Source organism: Phymastichus coffea, unplaced genomic scaffold, assembly GCF_024137745.1.
Source record: "Phymastichus coffea isolate CEN01 unplaced genomic scaffold, Cenicafe_Pcof_1.1 PCOF00162, whole genome shotgun sequence".
In the NCBI taxonomy this organism is placed as follows: Eukaryota; Metazoa; Arthropoda; class Insecta; order Hymenoptera; family Eulophidae; genus Phymastichus; species Phymastichus coffea.
In genome coordinates this window covers 281,532-303,979 of record NW_026706973.1, presented here as the reverse complement: position 1 = coordinate 303,979, position 22,448 = coordinate 281,532, and the positions used below count along the sequence as shown (strand labels likewise).

Sequence of the window (22,448 nt, the reverse complement as noted above, 5' to 3'; positions counted from 1 at the left end):
GAAGGATAAATGGAGCTTTATTGCGAACGAAGTTCCGTGACAAAGCAGCATAGCGCACGGAGCGAGCTTAGAACAGTGGCTGCACGCCGGGGAAAGTGGGCAAGCCCACTTCCTTGGCTACGCGGGCGAAAGCGTCGAGGGTGCAGCAGTGCGTGGCGCCGCGACTGATGACGTTGAACTCGGGGAAGAGCCATTGGCAGCGGCCGTAAGGCTGGCACAGCTGCTGCTGCGGGCCGATCGCATTGGTGTACGGGTCGTTGTAGGTAACGAAGACAATTCCGCGGTTGCGGGACTTGTCGACGACCATCTTGAAGACGAAGCGCGGGATGGCGTTGGTTGGTGGTGGAGCAGGCGTAGTTGTAGTCGTAGTTGTTGTTGGCGCCGCAGTCGTCGTCGTCACAGTAGTGGTCGGCATCGTAGTCGTGGTCGTGGCCTCGGTCGTTGTCGTCGTCGGCATCGTAGTCGTGGTGGTGGTCGTGGCCTCGGTCGTTGTCGTCGTCGGCATAGTAGTCGTGGTCGTGGTCGTGGCCTCGGTTGTTGTCGTCGTCGGTATCGTAGTCGTGGTCGTGGTCGTGGTCGTGGCCTCGGTCGTTGACGTCGTCGGCATCGTAGACGTGGTGGTGGTCGTGGCCTTGGTCGTTGTCGTCGTCGGCATCGTAGACGTGGTGGTGGTCGTGGCCTCGGTCGTTGTCGTCGTCGGCATCGTAGACGTGGTCGTGGTCGTGGCCTCGGTTGTTGTCGTCGTCGGCATCCTAGACGTGGTCGTGGTCGTGGCCTCGGTCGTTGACGTCGTCGGCATCGTAGACGTGGTCGTGGTAGCGGCCTCGGTCGTTGTCGTCGGCATCGTAGTCGTAGTCGCGGCCTCGGTCGTTGTCGTCGTCGGCATCGTAGTCGTGGTAGCGGCTTCGGTCGTTGTCGTCGTCGGCATCGTAGTCGTGGTAGCGGCCTCGGTCGTTGTCGTGGTTGCACCCGCAGTCGTAGTTGGCATCTCGGTGGTTGTGGGTTCATCTTGGATGGCCTGGCGACGCACTCTGCTCGGATGCACGGCCGCACTCGCTAAAATCGCCGCGGAGTTAATCAACGAGCGATCATCCGAGAGACTCAAACGACCCGTCTTACCCTGGCCGTCGTAACGACTGGTCCAGACGTCCAGAGTCGCACACGGCGTCTTGCTGGCTAGCTGCCTCACGATGTCCTCGACCGTTCGCCAGTTACCGCTTCTCACGCGCTCGATCATCGGCACACTGTTAATCAGAGTCCCGGTCACGCTGTCCTGCTGCGCTCTATAGAACATGTCCTCTCGCGGCACCATCATCGCCGACACCACGTCGTCGTCTGCGACAGTTATCAACGCATAAAGGTTGCTCGGCGAGCGCGAGAGGCGCGCGAAACTCACCGTGGGAGGGGGTCTTGTTGTTGGTGCCCGGATAGCGTTGCCAGCTCTCCCAGACGTCGCTGGGTAGCCTGTCGTCGTCTCTCATCGACAGCTTCCTCGTGACCTTCGCCAGGCCGGGAACTACCTTGTGGTGCGTCCACAGCGGCTGCGCGTAGGACTTGAGGCACAGCTCCTCGATGGTGGGCACGAACGAGGTGGCCGAGAGGGCGAAGCCCACCCTATACATGTTGCCGTTGACGCAAGTGGGCTGATGGCTGATGGGCTGCATCCTCACCTCGGGCTGGCGGCCGCAGCGGATCTTCCGGTAGGGCGCGGTGTAGCTCGAGCCGGCCTGAGCGCGGGACACATGGGCATTAGCGCGAGCTTGCGCACGATGGCGATTGGTTGCTTACCAGGCCGAACAGCGTGAGGCCGTAGCAGACGAGGCTGGCCTGGGCGAGATTGGTGCGCGAGCCGCGGACGCTGATGGCGTCGCCCGGGCAGGCGATCCGCGGGCGCTCGTGGAAGGACAGGCGCACGGTCTTGGAGCCGCACTTTTTGGGATAGACGAACTCGTTCGCGTTGGCCTTGAGCAGCAGCGGCGACCGGTCGCGAAAGTAGTCCGACGAACTCAGCCAGCATATCGTCGACTCTGCGCAGCGCGGACGTGGACGTTAGACGGAGACGGTCGTGTCGCTTGCCGTCGACGAGCGTGCACTTACCGGCCGGCAGCAGGCAGTGGGCGAGCAGCAGCAGCAGCAGCAGCAGGGAGAACAGCGCGCTCGGGCTCCTCGCGAACTTCGGCATCTTGCGGAGAGACAATTCGTACTTGCAGCGCACTTGCGAGCAGCCACTTGTCGACCAGCGTCGTTCGCCGGTCCTTTTATTGTGCCTCGCTTATCGATCGCGCCGATCGATGCCCGTTCTCGGAATTTGGATTTTTGGGGCGAACTGACGAAACTTTGGCGGAAGCAGGCGATTCGCGGCGCCAGATAAGCCGCGACTACGAGATCAAACGGCGCGTCGATCGCGGATGAATACACAGCCGAGTCGGCAGTGGCACGCAAGTGACAGAGTGATAAGCGCTTTTGAGAGCAAACTGGGCCTCTCTCGGCAAATTTGGGTCTCAGCCGAATTCGTCACGTTACACGTTTGATACGGCAACTGGGTTTCTCGAGCGGAGATTGCGGGATTGACGCCGAGCGAACGCTCGCGAACGAGCCTCGGATTGCCCGGCGCTCCGGTGAAGGATCGGCGCGGGCTTCGAGGATGCCGCCTCAACAACGGACCGCCGGCAATTGTTTCCAGCCCGCGGAAAATTTATCGCGCTCGGGAATTTTCCAACGGCGTCGGACACGCGTCCCGTCAAAAATATCTAGCATAGCGAAGGCCGCTGTTGGAGCTATATCTCGCACACCCGTGCGAGTATAAGTTGGCGCCGCTTTTCGCTGCCTCTCAGCTGTAGCAAGCTACAAAGTAAGTATGCACAATCGTGTGATAAATCGAAAAACACGGCCGCGATGCTCGTCTTATCCGTGCAATGTTTACTTTGACGAGCAGAAAAGATACGTTGAATAATCACGTTTCTCGGCAAACCATGGATTGTCGTATCGTGAAACTTTTAGTGAGGCGACCGGAGTAATCACTATAAACTCACGGTGGATATGGTAGACACTTTCTCGTATGCCTCTGACTTGAAGTTCAAAACTAGACTCACTCGCGCCTAAGGGAACGCAGCCCTTATATATCCGTTTGAAGGCGTCTATGAGGAGAAGGCGACGTAGACGCTTTTAACAATTCAAGGCGATGCTTTCACTTTCTGAAAATGAATTACAGGCCCTTGAAGTGTAAATCAGGATTAGAAATTGAAATTGGGATGGGAACCTAGGTAGTTCCTATTAGTGACGCATCGCCATTAGTACTCCTTATCAGCGGGGCCTCCGACAGACGAAGGGCCTTGGGATTAATTAATTCATTTTATTTTACGTAACCGCTCTCCAAGTGAGCTAGTGACTGATATTTTTCTCCGAATCGAACGTGTGCCGTGTGTACGTGGAAAAATACGCGGAAAACACGTCTGTCGCTGAGTAAACAGCTTGAGAGCAAGGGATATCGCGCGCCAATCGACTCTCCGTCGGCGCTGAAAATCTGACGTAACCGGGAGCCGCTCGGCCAGCGACAGCGCATGATTTGACGATCCAGCTTTGACGGCTCGACCAACGAGCCGCGACTCGACATAAATCCAAGCGCGAGCGCCGACTTGCCGCGAAGGCGCGTTATCAGCGCTCGCCTCGACGTCTGCGATCGATAAACACGTTCGAGCAGCTGCAGGTGCGCAACGAGGCGTCAACTGGTCTTCAACGTTTATTACGCTCCATTCCGTCGTTACATAAGTGGCCGCTTCGCGCCGAGGTGCGAGCCGGTCGAGGCGAGCGCGCCCTCCGCCTCGCCCTCGCGGCCAGGTGCTCGCGCAAGCCTGCAGGACCGCCGGCCACCAGAGCCAGCGCAGCGCGGCCGGCCCGCTCGATTACTGGCGCGTGGCAACGCGCGCTCGAGCACGCACGTCCGAGCTTCGACGCGACGTTTATCGAGCGGAATAAACAATCGCCGACGGACAGCGCCGCTCGCACAAGTGCGCAACAACACGAAAATAGACACGCACGCGCGTCCTCTGTAATTTCAAATCTAACGAAAATCTCGCCGTTCCCTCCGTTCTATCGCGCGCCCTTTGTATGAGAAAATAGGTCTCATTACGACGTCCGCGTTATTTGCCTCGGGAGTGCCGAGCTCGGGTGCCCTATTAAAAGCGTCCGAATATTTCACAATGAGGGAAAATTTATATCGCACGGACATTTCCACAATTGAGCGCGTTGCGCTCGTGGCGTAAGGGCGGGGTCGGCTTCGCGCACCGGGAGCTCGTGGGGGAAGCCAGGCGCCGCGAACGCTTCGTTTGCCGCTGGCCGCGGTCGAAGGTGCGCCTGATCGCGATCGCCCATGCGGCCCGCGACCAGTCGCGCGCAACGCGAGCGAGATGTCGAAGCAGAACGAACGGAGCGATGAGTTACCAGGTCCTCGTTATTTTTCTGGTTCGACGCGTCGCTCGAGCAAATCGCAAATCCAGCTTCCTTGGCCAATCGCCCCGCTCGCTGTGGCGCGACCAAGCGACAAAGCGAATTCCGCAGTTCGGACTTTCCAGACCAAGGCGCCAAACAAACCACCCGACCAGGCGTTAATGCGCGAGGAGTGCCGCGCTTCGTACGCGACCGACTCGACCGCAAGTCGCCGTCGCGTTGAACGAGAAGCTCGCGCACTTTCCCTTATCTCCGCGCTCGCGTGATGTTTCCGCACAAAAGACGCGCTAAAGTTGGGGCGAACGCAGCGACGCGGGCGTGACAAGGACGCCCAGCGCTGCCGCGAAACTTTGCAATCGCCAGGCGAACAAAAGCCCCTCGCGATGCCTCGGTGGATCGCCGATCGCGGGGGCTACAATATTGTGCCCGCACGGCTCGCGCATCGGCGAGCAGCCCCTTGAGCTCCTTCGCTCCACCGGGCCTGCGCCTGCGATCGGACGTCCCTAAGACGGGCGCGAGTCGTGAATTATCCATGCCGTGCGCTTCGCTCGCCGTCCCGAAAATTCGGGGGATTTCCATCGTAACGACTAAAATCAATGCGAACCTATTCGCCGCTGGACACGCGCACAATGGCGAGTCGTCGGCCTACGCCTCGTTATGACGGGAGCGTCAATCTTACAGACAGGCGAATCAAACGGAAGAGTCGTCGGAAGGAGGATCGGAGGAGGCAAGTGCGTGTGCGCGTCAATAACAAGCGTACTCGGAGAATCATTGTTGTTTGTTCTTTTTTTTTCTTGGAGGTTCAAGAGAAACTTGTATATACATGTATAATATAATATCTTATAATGATGAATCAATAGTGTCTCGTATGCACGAAAGAAGGAATTTGAATGTTATAGTTGCCGAAGCGTTCACGAAGACATCGAGATGATTGATCTCCCCTCCGCTCCCTCTTTGGCGCCGTCGAAAGCAACAAGCGAAAGCATAATACTTGTAGAGGAACGTCGTCAGTCTGTGCGAGTCGAAGAAGCGTGCGAAAGACGAGGAACCGGACGACGAGCGCCTTGTCCCGCCTTGTCCCGCCTTGTCCGTTTCTCTTCCGCGAGAAAACTAAATCTAATCAGACTTTCGTTGACCGCTCATGGATCGGGCGCCGAGGAACTGTTTTTAATACTGGTCTCTGGAAGGAAAAATGAAAAGAATCGCTAATGTGCGTGTGCGCGTGCAGTCCCGTCCCGTCCCGTCCCGTCCCGTCGTTGATCGTCGGTGGTCGTCCTGTGCGCGGCTGCCTGCGGTTCGTCCGACTGGTCGACGCTTCCGGAAACGAAAATGAGACTCGCTCGCCGGCTCCTTAGGCGACGATGCCGTGCAGCGGGATCTTCAATCTGTCCAGCCCGTCCGATGCGTCGGCGAGGCTCCGCTTGCCGAAGCGCAGGAACACGTGGTCGACGTCCTGCCGCTTGACCCCGTTGTCCAGCAGCAGATTACCCTCGTGCGTGACCGGCACTGGAAAAGACAGAGCGCGAGGGCAGGTCGCTTAGCCGCGTCCCGAGAGCCCGCGGCGCGTTACCTTTGTCGTTCACGTAGTTCTCCATGGCAGAGCCGAGCTCGTACAGGGTGGACAGCGCCACGCAGATCTTGCGGATCCTCGGCGGCACGTCGTCGACGTACCCGGGGTTGCACTGGAACGGCGGCATCGCCGCCGCGACCGACAGCAGCGCGGCCAGACACGCCAGAGAGATCGCCGTGCGAGCGTGCTTCATGGTGATGACGATGGCCTGCAACGGCGAGCGGCAAGTGCAGCGAGTGTGCGGGCGCGCGTCTGGCTCCCGGTGCTCGTGGCGCGCGCGGGGACCGAATCGATCCGCGCGCCCGTGGGGAGGGGCCGCCGAGCTGCAGCACGCCAGACCCGGGCCACACCTGCGCGGGCTGCGTCTTTCATCCGCCGCGCGTTCGATTGCGAGCGCAACCCTCGTCGCCGCCGCCCGTCGCCGCCCGTCGCCGCCCGTCGCCGCTCGTCGCCGCTCGTCGCGGGATGCCGCTCTCGCGGCGCGCGGAGCGAGCTTCCGCCGGAGGCCGCCCCTCCCCCCGCCGCCCTTCGCGCGGGGAAGTAGGAGAGAGACGCAAACATTAGGAATTCCCGTGAGCGCGTCGTCGCCTAAACGATTTATCCCCTTCGGCGAAATTCCGCCGCCCCCTCGTGGACACGCGTAACCCGACGCTCCGCTCTCTCTTTTTATCAAAAAGCACTCGGCCGCGAGAGGCAATCAATTTGGCGCCGATACGTCGGCGACTGACGCAGCCGCGCTGGGCAAACAGTCGCGGCGTCGCTCGATTAATAGGCTCGCTCGGCGACGAGCGCCAGGGCGATGCGCGTGGCCTTGATGAATTTTCGTCGATTAGCCGCTAACGACTCGCACGCCCGATCCTCCCCGCCGCGCGCTCCTCTCGCGAGTGGGCGAGCGCGCCCGAGTCCTCCCTCCCGACCGGATCAGAGCTGCGCGCCCGGTCGGGCGTGGGCGTGGCGGCGCCCGGCGCATCGGCCCGCGACAGCCGTCGAAACGGCGACCAGCTCGTCGTCCCCGCGACTGGCTCTCGGCCCCAATTTTCCCCGTCGACCCGCGCGATTCAATTTCCCTCGCAAGCACATTAACGCCATCGATAATACGGGGGCGCGCGCGAGTGAGAAAATTGCGCAGTCAATCTTGGCGATTAAACGGCCGACGGGGAGTGCGGGGAGTCGCGACGTCGGGCGCGCGGTCCGACCCAATGCTCGGCGCTACTACTCGCGCGCCCGCGCTCTCTCTTCTCTCTCTTCTCTCTTTGACGGATGGCTCGCTGATTGGCTCGCTCCGCCGCGCGCGTAATCGATTCTCTCTGCGAGGGGACAACCTGTTGCCGATTGCGCGCGGCGGACGGGCGCGTCGGCAAACACTCGACGGCCGACGGACGACGGCGGCCTCGCGCGTGGAAATTGACAGCGAGGAGCAGGAGGCGAGCGCGGCCCGTTGCATAATTCAGGGCGGCACGCGCGCGCGCGGCATCGGATGCAAATGCGCCGCGACGGTCCCGGCACGCGCGCCCCCACCGAGCTGCTTCCGTAATCTCGCGCCGCGGGCGAAAGTTGCGGCGCGAGATTGGCCACGCGCCCCGTTAATAATTCACGCAAGGGCGCCCACGGCCGGATCGTGGCAGACCGCTCTACGTGCTCGCCGATCTCCTCGCGGCGGACCCCAGCCAATCGAGGAATGCATCCGCTGCAGTCGGAGCGCGGCGCAAACGTAAACATTTCCCGATCAAAGTGCCGTTCTTTCGCACGCGCGCGCGTGGGAGGGGCAAACAGCCCGAGGTGTGTTTGTCGAGAACGAACGAACGCACACGCGCGTTTTTTCTTTTTCCTTTTTTTCGATTTCCAGCGATTCGCTTTTGATTTACTCCACTTGACATGCGGCGAGAGCGGAACGACGCAGCACCCTATTACTTTTTGCCGTTCCGCCACGGTCGCGCCCGACGGATCTGGTTCCATCACCCCATGTCTTCTTCGAGTGAGACGGCTCGCTCGGCGTCCCGTTCGAAAAACACGGGATCACCGGAGCCGCTGGCCGAGGAACGCGTCGAGCGATGGCTCGCTGCCGCGGCTGTCCAGTCGGCTGCGCTTTGCGATCGACCGTCGGCTCTGAAAATCACTGTCGCTCGATCAGCCATTATCGCGAGTCTGCACGGCGCTGCGAGTCCACTCGATCTCGGCGCGCAGCCCGGCGGAAGGAAACTAATATCGCGCGGCAAAAGTTGCGCGTCTCCGTCTCCCGGCCGCAGGCGCGAGAAATAAGAACGGCAAGCGAGGGCGAGGAGCGGCGCTCGTGCAAAGAGAACGAGCCGTAAATTAAAGCGATCGGAAGGACAATCTCCGGTTAGCCGCGCGACCCCCCTCCGTCGGCCGCTAATCGTTCCCTCGACGCTAGCGCGTCCTCGCCGTCGGGATGAGTCCTCGCGGCAATCTCCGCGGCGTGCGCCCCGCCCGCGCGACCGACTGCTCGAACGAGCCATCGGCGAGAAGTGTCGCCGGCGGGCATTTGACTTTCCGCGCGCACTCGACGGCAATGGGCAACGCGAGCCAAGTCGGGGGGCTTCGGACGACCGCTGTGTCTCGTCCTCTCGGCCATCCGAGCGGCAGGGCCGTGGCCGCGGCCGGGCAGTCGCGTCCCGGGCCCGAGCTGCCGTCCGCGAAAGTCGCGCGAGAAGCACTCGTACTCACCGCCGGAGTGGTGCAGCTGTGCAGAGAAGAAGCGCCTGTTGATCCTGGTGGCTTCGGCCGGTTGGTCCGTGCGGCAGAGCGAGGAGCGTAGTGGCGCTCGTTGGCCGGCGGCAGCCTTTAAATATACTGCCAAGAAGAGGGAAAACCGCGCCGGCGCTCGCTCTCTCTCTCTCTCTCTCTCGCTCTCTCGCTCTCTCGCTCTCTCCATCGCACGCTCGCTCTCTCGCTCTCTGTCTCTGTCCCTGTATACGCACCCAGCATCCAACTACGCGTCTATTCTCGTCGAGAGCACCTGCTGCTCTTTCCGCGAGGCAGGGACACGGCCTCCCGGCAACGCTTGAATCCGCCGTCGACCGTCGCACGGCGAATGCGACAATCGACTTATAGACGCGCGCGCGCGCCTCCGTCTATCGCTATTATCTTCGAGGAGGACTAACACTGACGCGGTATAATTCATTCGCTCGTTGTCGGCGCGGATAGGATGGGGGCGCCAGAGCGGTAGCGCTGTAAATTAAATCAAACAAGGCATAGTTAATGAGCGCTTCGCGCTTGTTTGCCGACTGTGAATTTTAATTGCGAGCGGCGAAATCCGTGAGACGGGTGCGACGGCGGCGTGGCTGCGCCTTCTTACTTTCCCCCCGAAGCGTCGAGCGACATACGCTCGCGAAAATGACATGGCGCTCGCTATCGCGCGAGCCAACACACGCACGATCCAGTTGCGGAGGCGCATGTAAATACGGTCATTTCGGCAAGTCGGAGCGGATGAGCGCCTCCGCGTCTCGACCTGCCGACGACCCGTTTTCCCTTCTCTTGCCGCGCGGGACGGGCGGCGTCACGCGCGACGAGCCAATTTGCCCGATCGCCAGGAGCGCGCGAAGCCGCCCGCGACTCGACGAGAGACGGCCATCCGCACGCGCGGCCGACGCGCAACAGGTCCTCCGCCCGCAGCGACCGCCGTCTTGTGGGAAATAATTTGACGCAACGTCGCGCAGGAGATCGCGTCGCGGGTCCGCTCGCGGCCTCGCGCGACACCACCGTGACGACGACGACGGCGGCGACAGCGGACCGCGGCCTACGCGTCTCGCGCGAATTCTATTGGGGGCTAAATAAAGCGAGCAGTCGCGCTCGCTTCTTCGTCGCGACTTAAGAGCGACGATACGTGCCTTGCCTCGCTGATAAACGCCACCTGGGTAGAGACGGAGCGAGAGAGAGAAGCGCGCTCGAATCGATTTTCGCGCGCGAGGGGCGGGGAAAACACACGGGTCATGTCATCCCGCGAGGTTTTAGGCCGACTCGATTTCAATAATGCATTCGGCCCGATGAGAGCGCATCGCTTATTCATTCGCGCCGACCGCGCGCTTCCTCTCTGCCTGCGCAAGACAATCGTCGAAATGTGCTTTGGCGCGCGAGCTCGTTTTTCGCTTCTTCTTTTTTTTTGTTGTTTCCTTTGATATTCCCTCGGCAGCCGTGATTCGCGCGACGCCGGGGCGTCCTCCTCGGCATTCCCGGATCGGGACGAGCGCGCTTCTCCGAGATTTCGACGAGCGACGCGGAGGACGATCGGCGACGAATGGCACGCGGCCAAGGCGACCGGGGAGCCTCGGCCGAGCGATCGGCAGCGAGCGATCGCCGCCCCACCCGCGACACGCGCAACGTGCAAGAAGAGGGTCTCGAGTGTCACGGCGGAGCTCTGGCGCGTCTTCGGCTCGACGCTCAGTTGTTCGCGTGCAGTCGCGCTCGACTTGGCAACGGCACGTCGAGCTCCCGAACAGGCGGCAGGCAAGGCAAACTGCCGGGGTTGCAGCTCGCGCGACAGTCCTCTACGTCGGCAATGTTGAACCAAGTGAACGCGGAGGCGAACGTCGCGCCGAGTTACAGGAAGACCGAGGGAGCAGGTATACGGGGGGAGACGGGTCTCTTTCATTTTAAATGAGCGCCGGCCGACCCGGTTTCATCTAACTTTCACGATGAGAAAAAAAAAATTGAAGACGACGGCGCCGACGCATTTCGCCACTCCGCTCCGCTCGGTTGCGCGCGAAGGGACAACCGGAGTGGCCTCAACATTGTCTCGCGAAAATTCAATTAACGGCTGTAAAGAAATTCCGCGTCGGTCGTCCTCGCCGGACGCACGCACTCGCGAAATTATGCGTCGGCGTGCGCACGCCAATTCCAGCGGGCGACGCGCGTTGCCCGCGCGATGGGCCGAAAGCGCGATCGCCGCCTCTCCTTTTTCATGTATTCGCGCGAGTGTTTACCCGTGCGATTTTTTTTTTTGTTTTTCTCGTCGTTGAAACATTTACTCGAGTGGAGTGGAATTCGATTGGATTTCGTGTCAACCGTATATCCTTAATTACTATTGCGCGCCGTCGATTCTCCGCAAGAAAAGCGAGATAAAAGCTTCTTACGTTGCGTCGAGCAATTTTTCGCATTAGGATAGTTTCTGATTGTCGAGCGTTCCACGAGACGTTCGACAACAAATTTCTCAATTGAACGTGTGGCCCTTAGCCATTACTCTGCGACAAATGGAAATGGCAATCGTCTTCGAGCCCATCGGTTTTCGCGATATCGCGCGATTGATTTTCCCCATTTGAAGAATGCTCCTACGCCGCGTTTGCATTGATTCGGTCAAGTCGACGGAAATTCACGGGCCGAAAGTGCGTCGCTCTTCGATTTGCATTTGGACGACGAGTCAAACGAAATGCAGTCGCGCGTCCGTATTATTAATTGTACTTTTTGAAATCGCCGTGAAACACGTATGCGCATGACGCAAGTATTCGATGGTGATCGAGCGATTATTCAGCCTTCGTGTTATTCCTTTCATAAATAACGAATGATCTAATTAACGTTGAAAAAGGGAGCCATTGGTTTTGATTATACTCGCGGTAATGGACGTACTTTCATCCGTAATTAGATGAGGATTGTCGACGAGCGAGCATTTCTATAACGTCAATAATCGAAAGCTATTAACGTCAGCGAAAAAAAGCTAATCGCCGCGTCATTGAGATTCTCGCGCGCGCGGTCGTGGAAACGCGCACGACAACAAATTAACGGGCGAAGCGGCGAGGCACATTTCGTCCGCGTGATCGCCGATCGCGAGACAATGGACAATGCGCGTCGTTTCCCCGAGCGAGGCCGCGCCCGCGCCTACGTAAATGGGCCCGACTGCTCGCAGGCTACATCCTCGACCGGGGCAGGCACAGGCACCCGCAGTACGACGAGATTTACCGGCGCTCGATCGACCAGCCCGAGGAGTTCTGGGCGGAGATCGGCAAGTGCATCGACTGGAGCCGGCCGTGGGACAGAGTGCTGGACGACTCGAGCCGGCCCTTCACCAAATGGTGCGCGCCAGTGCCCCGAGCCCGGCCCCGCGGACCGACCCGACCCGCCTAACCGGCCCGACCGCCCGTTGCAGGTACGTCGGCGGCGAGACGAACGCCTGCCACAACGCGCTGGACCGCCACGTGGCGGCGGGCCTGGGCTCCAAGGTGGCGCTCGTCCACGACAGCCCGATGACCAACACGATAAGGCGCGTGACGTACGCCGAGCTGCTGGACACGACGAGCCGGCTGGCGGGCGCGCTCAGCGACTTGGGCGTGCGCAAAGGCGACCGCGTGCTCATCTACATGCCGCTCATTCCCGAGACCATCTGCGCGATCCTGGCCTCGGCGCGCCTCGGGGCCGTGCACTCCGTGGTGTTCGGCGGTAGGTCGCGGCTCGCCGCCCCTCAGCCCCGCCGACGCGGCGCCACTCAGCGCTCTGCTCCGCAGGTTTCGCGGCGCGCGAGCTGGCCACGCGCATCGACCACGCCGAGCCGAGGGCCATCGTCACGGCCAGCTGCGGCCTCGAGCCCAACAAGGTGGTGCGCTACACGGAGATGCTGAGCGAGGCGCTGCAGCTGACCGCGGCGCGGCTGCCGCCGTGCGTCGTGTACCAGCGCCGGCGCGTCTGGGAGGCGCCGCTGGCCGCCGGCCAGTACGACTGGGACGAGCTGCTGGCGCGCGCCAAGCCGCACGCCTGCGTGCCCGTGGAGGCCAACCAGCCGCTCTACATCCTCTACACGTCCGGCACCACGGGTAGGTGGCCAGGGCCCCGCGCCCGCCCGCCGCCGCCTGTGTAGCGCCAGTCGATGCCTTATTGCAGACGCGCCGAAGGGGGTGCAGCGCCCCATCGGCGGCCACATCGTCGCGCTCTGCTGGTCCATGCGCTCCATCTACGGCATGGACCGCGACTCGGTGTGGTGGGCGGCCTCGGACCTCGGCTGGGTCGTCGGCACCTCCTACATCTGCTACGGGCCGCTGCTCGCCGGCGCCACCAGCGTCGTCTACGAGGGCAAGCCCGACCGCACTCCCGACGCCGGCTCCTACTTCAGGTGAGTCCCCGGCCCTCGCTCCCCCTGGCCCTCCCTCGCCCTCCCTCGCCCGCCCTCGCCCACACTCGCCCTCTGCGCCCGCAGGATCATCGACCAGCACAAGGTCAACGCGCTCTTCACCGTGCCCACGGCCTTCCGAGTGCTCAGGCGGGCCGACCCCGACACCCTGCTCGGTCGCAAGTACTCCACCAAGTCGTAAGTTCGCTAGCGGGAGACGACGCGGCGCGGCGCGGCGCGGCGCGGCGCGGCTGCCCGTCGCACCGCTGTTGCAGCTGTTCCTCGTCCTCGTCTGACGCGACTCGGGGCGTTTCTGCCAAACAGGCTGAGGGCGATATTCTGCGCCGGCGAGCACTGCGACTACGAGGCCAAGGCCTGGGCGGAGAAGTCGTTCAAGGTGCCAATTCTGAATCACTGGTGGCAGACGGAGACCGGCCACGCCGTCACCTGCACTTGCCTCGGCTACGATCATCCCCTCGATCCGCCCAAGTATAGCACTGGACTACCCATTCCCGGATACATCGGTGAGCCCGCCGCCCCCTCTGCCCATTTCGCCGCGAGCTCGCGCGGAAAAAAACGCGAACACACGCACACCTGCTGAAATAGTCTTCCCGGAAACCTCTTTATTCAGGACAGTGTGCAAATGAACTTTTCAATGTAAATACTTCGACGTTAGTGAGCTTGAAATAGAGGCTGTTTTTTTCTCTTTTCTTGCGTCAAAGACGCATTTCCGGGAAAGGCGGCGATTTGATTTTTGCGCGAAAAATAATGCCGGATCATATGGTCATTTTTTTTTTCTTTTTCTCTTTCGACAACTGGGAATTCGATTTGACGGCAAACGAACGAGCGGCGCGCGCTGGGTGTCGCCGCGAACCGGACAGAAGCGCCCGACTGTCTCCGAGCAGAGTGGATTTTGACCGCAGTTGAGGTGCTGAAGGAGGACGGCAGCAAGGCGGGCGCGAACGAGCTCGGTAGGATCGCGCTGCGACTGCCACTGCCGCCGGGCGTCTTGTCGACCCTCTACAAGGCCGACGACAGATTCAAGCAGATCTACTTCTCCAAGTATCCGGGCTACTACGACACGATGGACGCGGGCTACATCGACGAGCACGGCTACGTCTATGTCACGGCGAGGGACGACGACGTGATCAACGTCGCCGGCCATCGGCTGTCGACCTCGGCCCTCGAGGACGTCGTTCTCGGCCATCCCGACGTTGTCGACGCTGCCGTTGTCGGGGTGCCGGAGCCGACCAAGGGGGAGATTCCACTCTGCCTCTACGTCGCCGCTGACAGTGAGTCGTCGTTTTCTTTCGCTGCTCGGTCAATTTCACGCACGGTCACGGCTTCTTCGCAGGCAGTGAGAAGACCGAGGAGGAGATGTCGAAGGAGCTGATCTCGCGAGTGAGAGAATTAGTCGGTCCGATAGCGGCGTTCAAACTCGCCGGCGCTGTGAGAGCACTGCCGAGGACGCGCTCTGGCAAAACTTGCCGCAAGTCCATAGCTGATCTCGCGCGATCCAAGCGCGTCAAGGTGAAACTTCCTTCTCCAACTTTTTCATTCGATCTTCGGCTCGCCGCCAACGACTCTGATTTGCAGATTGTGAGCACCATCGAGGACGCCTCGGTGTACAAATACGTCAAGGAGGCCTTGCAGAAGCTTGGCTACGCGCAAAACGCCCCCGATCCGGAATAATCAAACCACCTGCAGTAGTCTTCCGCGCATCCTCACCGCCAACGATACCCATATGTGCTGGCACATACCTATACCTACCCAACACACAGTAGGGTAACAACAAAATAAAGCAAGGAAACAACTCATGTGAATCTTATAAAAAACGTATATGTAACGGTAATGATTGTACAATAGTGTTGCAAAAAAGTCAATGGATATAAACACGCGCGCGCGCAGTGCGGCTCAGTATTTCGTCTTTTTTTTCTTCTTTCTGGCCTTGCTCATCATCTCGGGCTCCACTCTGTCTCTCTTCTTCAGAGCGACGTCGTCTTTGACAACTTCCATCGACGTTGCCTCCTTTTCGCTTGGAGTCTCCGTGGTAACAACCTCGCTCGACGATGCTGCTGACGGAATACTGAAGCCTGGGATCTGCAGAACAAGCATACATAAACGTTACTCTTATTGATTGTCGTTTATAGTGTAATTTGTATAGCGGTACATTTAATTATAAATATTTTGTTATTTATTCGTTGAAAAGAGATTTGTCAAACACGATTTTAAAACAAAAAAAAACTTTGAATAAACGAGAAACGTTTGTCTTATTAAAAGAAAACTCGGATTTTAATCTTTATACCAACCTCCGGCTTCACCAGTTTAAATACCAATTTCTCATGTTGCACGTTCGATCTGTCAAGACTCAACTGTACGATCACCTGGTCGAACGAACGGAAAATAATGTCACCGTATTTTTGCGTGTGTTCCTCTTCGTCGTAGATGAATGTCACTGTTGACGTTTCGCCCTTTTTACTCAGATACAGCGTACCTTCCAAGCCGAATTTAGGAATGAGAATTTGTAATGCGTTCTTACGCACGAATAGGATGTAGCCCTCTTCTTCTTGAATTCTATTCCTAAAGAACAGCTGCGGAAGAATAATAATTTGTGGAATCAGTCGAAAGGCACATTTACATACAATGAGGTTTAGGTAATTGCACGCGTGCACTCTGCTTGAATAAAAGAATTTCTATTGAATATTCATGTTAGTGACCTTTACATTACAAACGTTATGAAATACAAGTATGAAGAAAATTTTTCTTTGAGTTAAGTCAACTCTGAGTAAATCATAATCTCTCAAAATTGAAAGAAAAAAGAAAATCAATTGTTCCGACTAGTAAATCGAAAAATTATTACTCTATTATATAACCTTGATAAAGAAAAAAAAGAATTCATGCAGTTGAATAAAACATGCGATTACCAAACACGCGTGCGCACATGCACACCAGTGTTATATTCAAGTAGACTACATCATTTTGTCTTTAATTACTACATTACATACGCAAACAAAGAAACGTCAAACATTCCCATCAAATATGTTTTTGGACAAGGAAAAAAGAAAAAAGCTTTGTACTTACATGAGTATTTAATGCGACAGATGCTCTGCCGGCATATTGTGCCATCCTATTTCTATAATTAAGATTGTGACAGAGTGCGTGGGTCTTCTTCTTATCAAGTAGATCTGGATAAGTGGCATCGGCACCCACGCAAACGGCTAGCAATCGGTGGACCATTACATCCGCGTATCTAATAAAAAATTAACGAGTTAATGAAATTCTTATATTCGGGCAGATTTCCGATTCCCTTTCGCTCACTTACGTGGAAAAAAAATAATCACACACGTGGCGAGTTCAATGACTTTACAACGGTTATGAAACGAGCGTTTCTATTTACCTTCGAATCGGAGATGTGAAATGTGTGTAGATCGGACACGCGAGTCCGTAGTGGAAGAATTCCTCTTCCTGCACCATTCCGCTGATAAAATACACAGCTTGCATCATGCACCTGGTGGCAAGGATTTTCAACATCGTGTTGAAGTATGGATTGTCTTCTTTGACTGCAGCTTCCAATGATTTAGCCAACTCTTTACCACAACTTGTATCTATCTCGAAACCTTGATGCCTGCCAGCTTTGATTAATGGGTCAAAGTTCACTTGTGGCGGTTCAGGATGACGACGTAGTACCGCGCACTCTGGAAACTCTTCGAGAATCTTTTTAGCTACGGAGATGTTGGCTAGTAACATAAATTCTTCGACCATGGAGTTTGTCTCGCGCATCTGTTTGGCGACTACTTCGATTGGATCGTGAGTTTCGCTATCTACTTGAAAACGAATTTCAGGCGATGCAAGAACTAGCGCACTACGAACGCCAAATAGATTAGGGTTTAAAACTACAACAAATGCAATTTTTATTCAGCTTTCTTACCCATTCTCCAGGCGTCGTTTCTTTAATTTCTTTGCTAAAGTGTTCAAGTGCCTCAGACTAATAGCTAAAGCATCGTGTTGCGTCTTGTCATCGATTTTCAATTGAGCCTCTTCGTAAGTCATAGCAGCTCGAGACTTGATGATTGACTTGAAGAAGTTCGTCTCGATGATATTTGCATCGTGGTCGACTTCCCAGACGCACGAGAATGCAAAACGTTCTTCTCCTCCTCTCAACGAACACAAATTCGAACTCAGCAATTCTAAACCGAAAAATATATAGTTCATATACATTCGAAACAAGTTAATCTAGAACAGCATCGAAAAAGACAATTTACCAGGAACCATGTCGATCCTCTTATCAACAAGATAAACAGTAGTAGCTCGAAGGGCAGCTTCCTTATCGAGCGCAGTGCCAGGTCGAATAAAGTGCGTGACATCGGCAATGTGTACACCGACCTCGAGGTTGCCGTTTTCCAGATCACGGCAATGTAGTGCATCGTCGATATCCGTGCAGCCAGGAGGGTCAACAGAACATACGTCGATGTGACGGAGATCAGTTCTTTGTGCAACGTCCTGTAAGAAAAAGATATTTTTTTAATCGAAGTTAGGAAAATGTATCCGAATTTCAAATTCGAATATTTTATCAATTGTCGACTTTTATTTGTGCGAAACTTCGTGTGATTTGAAGCTTTTTCTTTGGTTATTAAAATTATCGTGTATTTATACATTTACTTCTTAGAAAAATAAAAATAGTACAAAAAAATTGTTAAATTTAAAATAAATGTACAAAATTGAATAGTATATCTGCATCGTCACAAGAAAGTCAAACAATCATACAAAGATTTTTTTTTAAATTGAAATTGGAAAAGGAAGTCGACCGAGTAAGCGTGGACATATGTTACTGCAATGATAACTTGCTACAAATCTATCACTCATAATTTATATTGTAGATTGACTCAATGAACGTGGATAATAACAAAGACGAATCAAATTCAACAAAAAGTACTTACAATATTCATAACGAAGATAATAAACAGGAGGAAAAGAATGTTTACGAAAACTTCAAAATGTTTTGCAAAGAAATTAAAACATTCATGGATTGCATTAAAAACAACGAAAATTTTAACTACTACATTTACCAATACCCACAGTAATACGTTTATAACTATTTTCAATTGTTTAATTTTTCTAAATTTCATTTAATACTTTTCTGCAGTTTAATACAAAAACATATCGATTTCGACGTAAAGGAGTTACAAATACTACTTGCCGAAATAAAAGAAACATCGATGAATTTACAAAAATTGAAAAGTCAACATAAGCTTATAAAGAAAGAAACTTCAAATATAAAGAAAACAATCCAACGCGTTAAAGATAATGGTAAGGAAAAAATACGATTCGACCAATATTTCTTCGAATGAATGAAAGGCATTCTCATCACGTTTTACGTAGAAATTCGAGAGCTCGAGTCAATTTTATCCTACAGCGACAAAGACCTCTACTCGAAGTGGACCAAATCAAAATGGAAATACGAAGCTCTCGAAGAGCTGCTCTTTGAAACTCAAGTACGCTCTTCATTTTGCATCTACACTCGTACTCGTAACCAATAGCGCGAAATTGTAGGAAAAGCAAGTGGCACTGGAATGTCTGACGAAATTGATAAATCGACACTTGTCGAGAGCGAAGGAAAGTAAGATATCAATGGAGAAAGAATCGGAAGAGAATTCGAAAGATGATAAGCTAGTACCATTCTCTTTATCAATATTTTCATTTAAATCGGAGATTCCAACACCACCAATGATTCCAAAACCAGTGCCGTTGACTGTCAACACTCTCAACAGAAATTCTAAGCTGTCCTGGGTGCAACGAAGATTTAGGTGAGCTACTCGCTTTTGTACGCAAAACGTTTCTTTACATCAAATCAACGAATGTAGAGCTGAAAGACGAGGAAACTACGTAGCAGTGCGACCGAGCACCGAAGCCGACAACGAATCATATCCATTTTCATCATTCACATCGAATGGATCAACTAGTGATTCAATCTCCTCGCGATTTTCATGGGAATCTAACCCAACGACGAGTCGTCAAACGACCGACGACGACAATTTGGAAGTTGACGTTTAACGAAACTTACCGCTTCCGTGATAACCCAAGGCAACCTTGGCAGAAAACTCAACACTTCATCGGAGAATCGGCTGTGTGGCACGTCGTGTTCCAGCAACAAAACTTCGTTCTCTGTATCCTTATCACCGATGTTACCTAATGCTCGAACGAAGTGACCGAGCGGATAACGAGAATTGCGTGGCCACGAGTCGATTGCCACGATTATTCGTTGCGTTTTCAATGTTTCGGCTTGACGTGTCTCTATGCACACTTTTGGAATTTTACGCTCAGCTGGCACGAATAGATGACGCGTATTCTGGAAATAAAAGAAAGCCATTTAATGTGACACCATTTTTTGCATTCCTTTCCAATATATGTTAGAAATTAGATATAATTATGAAACGTATTTACTTCTTTGAGTTCATTAGGTTGCAGTATACCACAGTACTGCCTCCACTTTCTTTTGATAATACCAACAATCCTTCCAGTTGGTGTTTTTTCTACTGATGTAGCTGGTTTACTCTCAGTCAGTATTTTCTCATCATCGAGAACGTCGCCAGGATCATTTTCGGTATCGTCTTGAAGAATAATGTCACTAGGTGCTGACCATTGGTCTTCTGGAAGGAGTTCGACTGCAACTGTGTCACCGTCAATCGCTCGGTTTAGACTTTCTCGTCCTTGCACCAATATCTATAATACAATTTCAGATTAAAATTTGTTTATTTGATTTTAATTAGCGATTCCTTTATTATCACTTACAAATTTCTCGACACTCTCACAATTGACGCTTCCTTCTAAAAAATTTTCTCTCGATGCCAAGAATGAGCCTTGAAGGTACTTTTCATTTTTTATGCCTTCGTGTAATTGAGATGGTGATAAATGAGGAGAAAAAAGTGGATTGCGACCTTCACCATCCAATATGTAGCTTTTTTTGGAAAGTTTATCCAGAAGGAAACCTGCATTTTCTAGTGATGCAATATATTCTTGAGCTGAAAAATATACACATTTGTTAAATAGCAAGTCTTTGAAAAATTGAAAACTTTAGGATGTGAAAATAACTAACTTGTTGCCACAGGAATTCCTTCTTCAGTAGCTTTCCTTTTATTCTCTTCATCTTCAGTTAAAAGTATAGTTTTAATATTAATTTTTTGAGCACTAAAGTGTGAATTGTACCATTTGGCAACAGTTCGAATGGCTCTATCGTTCCTATCATTCATAATTTCTCCAGGCTTGCGTTCCACATAAGTATCCCTTTGAATAAATATTCAATAATATAACAAATTTAAATTAGATTTCTTTTAGAAGAACTTACTTGTGGTGTTCATTAACAAAAACAAAAAATTTTCTCTGAGGATCACCAATGATTTCTTTAAGCTTCTTATACACATTTGAACTTCTGTGACGTACTTCTTCTAGTACTGTTTGAGGAATAATCACATTACATAGTGTATTTTCTTCTAAAATATCAATCTGTAAATTAAAAAATGTAATAAGTACACTTTCTTTAAAACATTTAAAATCATTGATAAGTGAATAAAACATTCTGTTTTACTTGATTCAGAACTATATTTGTGTCAAAAACTAAATAGTAATGACAAGAATACAATGTGCTTTTTGCTCCAGGATTTTCCTCGTCAAGTAAAATTTCTTTCTTTCTACGTCCACATCTCTCACATGCTTCTGAGCCACACCAAATATCATCTCTCAAATAATGTTCTTTGATAACCTATCAAACAATTAATTATTTATTATTTTATGAGTAAATTATTATTTTGGATAAATTGGAAAAGTAAACAATAAATAAACCTTGTGAATATTTCCACCTTTGGTTTTCCGATAGAATGTTTTTGAAGTTAACATCGTTATAAATTTTAATATTATACACTCTTATCATTAGATTATTTACAATTATGCTAAAAATAGAAAATAAAATTATGAACCATTTTAACACATGTAAAACACATTAACTAAAAAACTAAGGTTATGCCTGGTCGGCAAAATTATAGTATAGAAATTTTACGAACATAGCGCCCTCTTGTTTCTTTTTTAGATATATATTTTGTGTTTTGTATTATAGTATTACCAACGAATAAATGTATTATCTAGGTATAATATTATCAATTTAAAACAGGTGACGATAGTCAGTACGGTAAACGGGGCAAGAGATTATTAGACAATTCGCTTACGAGATTGCATACGCGTATACACTCGTGGATTGTAGTTCCGTCGCACGTGTTTTGATTTTTACCAACCTCAAAAATGGATCTCGTCAACCAGATCCTAGGCGACGAAAATGTCAATTCGAGGAAACTAATTACCGTTGAGAAAGAAATCGACGTAGAAATCGACGAAGGAACACTTCTGGTAACCGACTACAATCCTTTTAATTTGAAAAGTGGTCATTTTGAGTCGAACTTAAAAGATCTGACAAGAGGTAATGTGCAACTTCTGGTGAACAAAATTTGGGAGTTACCAACAAAGTGCGTCGAAGAAGTGATTGTTGCTGAGTTGCCTAAACAAAAATACGTTTTACCAAGATCAAGAAAAGTGCCTAAACCCAAACTACTTACGAAGTGGCAACAATTTGCCAAAGAGAAGGGCATAACTCCCAAGAAGAAAGGTAAATCTAAGCTCAAGTGGGATGATCTTCTACAGAAGTGGACTCCAACTTATGGATTTAAAAAGGCTGAGGCTGAGAAACAAAAGGAGTGGTTGGTTGAGTGTAATGATGATGGAAAACCTAAGGAGGATCCATTTACCGCTATCAAAATTGGCAAACAAGAAAGGAAGGCTAAAAATGAGTTACAGCGGTTAAGGAATCTTGCTAAGGCCAAGAAAATTAATGTTCCCAAGCTTGGATTACCAAGCACTGAACACTTCAAAGATGCTAAACAGTTGTCTACTGGTGTTAAGGTATAACATATTAATTTTTTATTCTAGAATATTACATTTATATTCAACACACTAATTTTTCTATGAATTGTAGGTTGCACAAGTATCAACAGCATCATTGGGTCGTTTCAACGATGAAGTAAAGAAAGAGGTAAAGAAAAAGTCAATTAAAAAGGGACGAGTCACTAAGAAGAGGAAGAAGAATCCTGGCCAAATGAAAGAGTCTGCTCCGAAAACCTCAAAGAAACCTAAACAAGGAAAAGGTAATCGCGATTTTCGTAAAAAAGTTGGAGGCAGTAAACGAAGAGGAAAGAAATAAAACATACATTTTTGTAAAATAATTAATTTGTGTATCTGAGACTTGTTTTGATGTGTGAGTGTGTGTATAAATTTGTAAGAATGGTGATCAAAATTGTAACAAGAGTATAATCTATTAAACTTGTTTCTACCATCTAAAAG

At 52.5% G+C, this 22,448-nt stretch overlaps 5 protein-coding genes across 9 annotated transcripts; 2 read left to right on the top strand and 3 right to left on the bottom strand.

Moving 5' to 3' along the window:
* Positions 1-5: 5 nt before the first annotated feature.
* On the bottom strand, positions 6-3,099 carry LOC131672936 (mucin-5AC-like). Of its 2 annotated transcripts, XM_058950503.1 has the most exons (6): positions 3,033-3,099; positions 2,098-2,182; positions 1,789-2,027; positions 1,397-1,727; positions 1,120-1,335; positions 6-1,056 (listed from the first exon to the last, which is right to left on the bottom strand). In XM_058950503.1, the coding sequence occupies exons 2-6, from the start codon at positions 2,180-2,182 to the stop codon at positions 68-70; spliced, it is 1,860 nt and encodes a 619-aa protein (XP_058806486.1). In that variant the 5' UTR covers positions 3,033-3,099; the 3' UTR covers positions 6-67. The 2 variants fall into 2 exon arrangements, with proteins under 2 accessions (XP_058806486.1, XP_058806485.1); XM_058950502.1 differs by lacking the exon at positions 3,033-3,099 and having other exon boundaries at positions 2,098-2,231.
* On the top strand, positions 2,714-14,984 carry LOC131672934 (acyl-CoA synthetase short-chain family member 3, mitochondrial). 4 transcript variants are annotated; one of them, XM_058950500.1, is made up of 10 exons: positions 2,714-2,851; positions 11,874-12,039; positions 12,114-12,403; positions 12,469-12,774; positions 12,842-13,070; positions 13,155-13,265; positions 13,392-13,591; positions 13,991-14,359; positions 14,422-14,597; positions 14,664-14,982. In XM_058950500.1, the coding sequence occupies exons 3-10, from the start codon at positions 12,211-12,213 to the stop codon at positions 14,757-14,759; spliced, it is 1,680 nt and encodes a 559-aa protein (XP_058806483.1). In that variant the 5' UTR covers positions 2,714-2,851; positions 11,874-12,039; positions 12,114-12,210; the 3' UTR covers positions 14,760-14,982. The 4 variants fall into 4 exon arrangements, with proteins under 4 accessions (XP_058806483.1, XP_058806484.1, XP_058806481.1 ...); XM_058950497.1 differs by lacking the exon at positions 2,714-2,851 and adding an exon at positions 10,302-10,596 and having other exon boundaries at positions 14,664-14,984; XM_058950501.1 differs by lacking the exon at positions 11,874-12,039 and having other exon boundaries at positions 2,732-2,851.
* Positions 5,221-9,005, bottom strand: LOC131672939 (myosuppressin). The gene is made up of 3 exons (XM_058950507.1): positions 8,702-9,005; positions 6,017-6,224; positions 5,221-5,952 (listed from the first exon to the last, which is right to left on the bottom strand). Exons 2-3 carry the CDS (start codon positions 6,207-6,209, stop codon positions 5,798-5,800), a joined length of 348 nt encoding a protein of 115 aa, XP_058806490.1. The 5' UTR covers positions 6,210-6,224; positions 8,702-9,005; the 3' UTR covers positions 5,221-5,797.
* LOC131672933 (exosome complex exonuclease RRP44) lies at positions 14,982-21,051 on the bottom strand. The gene is made up of 13 exons (XM_058950496.1): positions 20,904-21,051; positions 20,650-20,823; positions 20,410-20,567; positions 20,161-20,348; positions 19,857-20,086; positions 19,509-19,787; positions 19,129-19,413; positions 17,330-17,567; positions 16,996-17,254; positions 16,465-16,929; positions 16,149-16,317; positions 15,377-15,658; positions 14,982-15,167 (listed from the first exon to the last, which is right to left on the bottom strand). Exons 1-13 carry the CDS (start codon positions 20,955-20,957, stop codon positions 14,982-14,984), a joined length of 2,967 nt encoding a protein of 988 aa, XP_058806479.1. The 5' UTR covers positions 20,958-21,051.
* A 132-nt stretch (positions 21,052-21,183) lies between these two features.
* Positions 21,184-22,432, top strand: LOC131672938 (ribosome biogenesis regulatory protein homolog). The gene is made up of 2 exons (XM_058950506.1): positions 21,184-22,010; positions 22,084-22,432. Exons 1-2 carry the CDS (start codon positions 21,357-21,359, stop codon positions 22,306-22,308), a joined length of 879 nt encoding a protein of 292 aa, XP_058806489.1. The 5' UTR covers positions 21,184-21,356; the 3' UTR covers positions 22,309-22,432.
* The last annotated feature ends 16 nt before the right edge of the window (positions 22,433-22,448 follow it).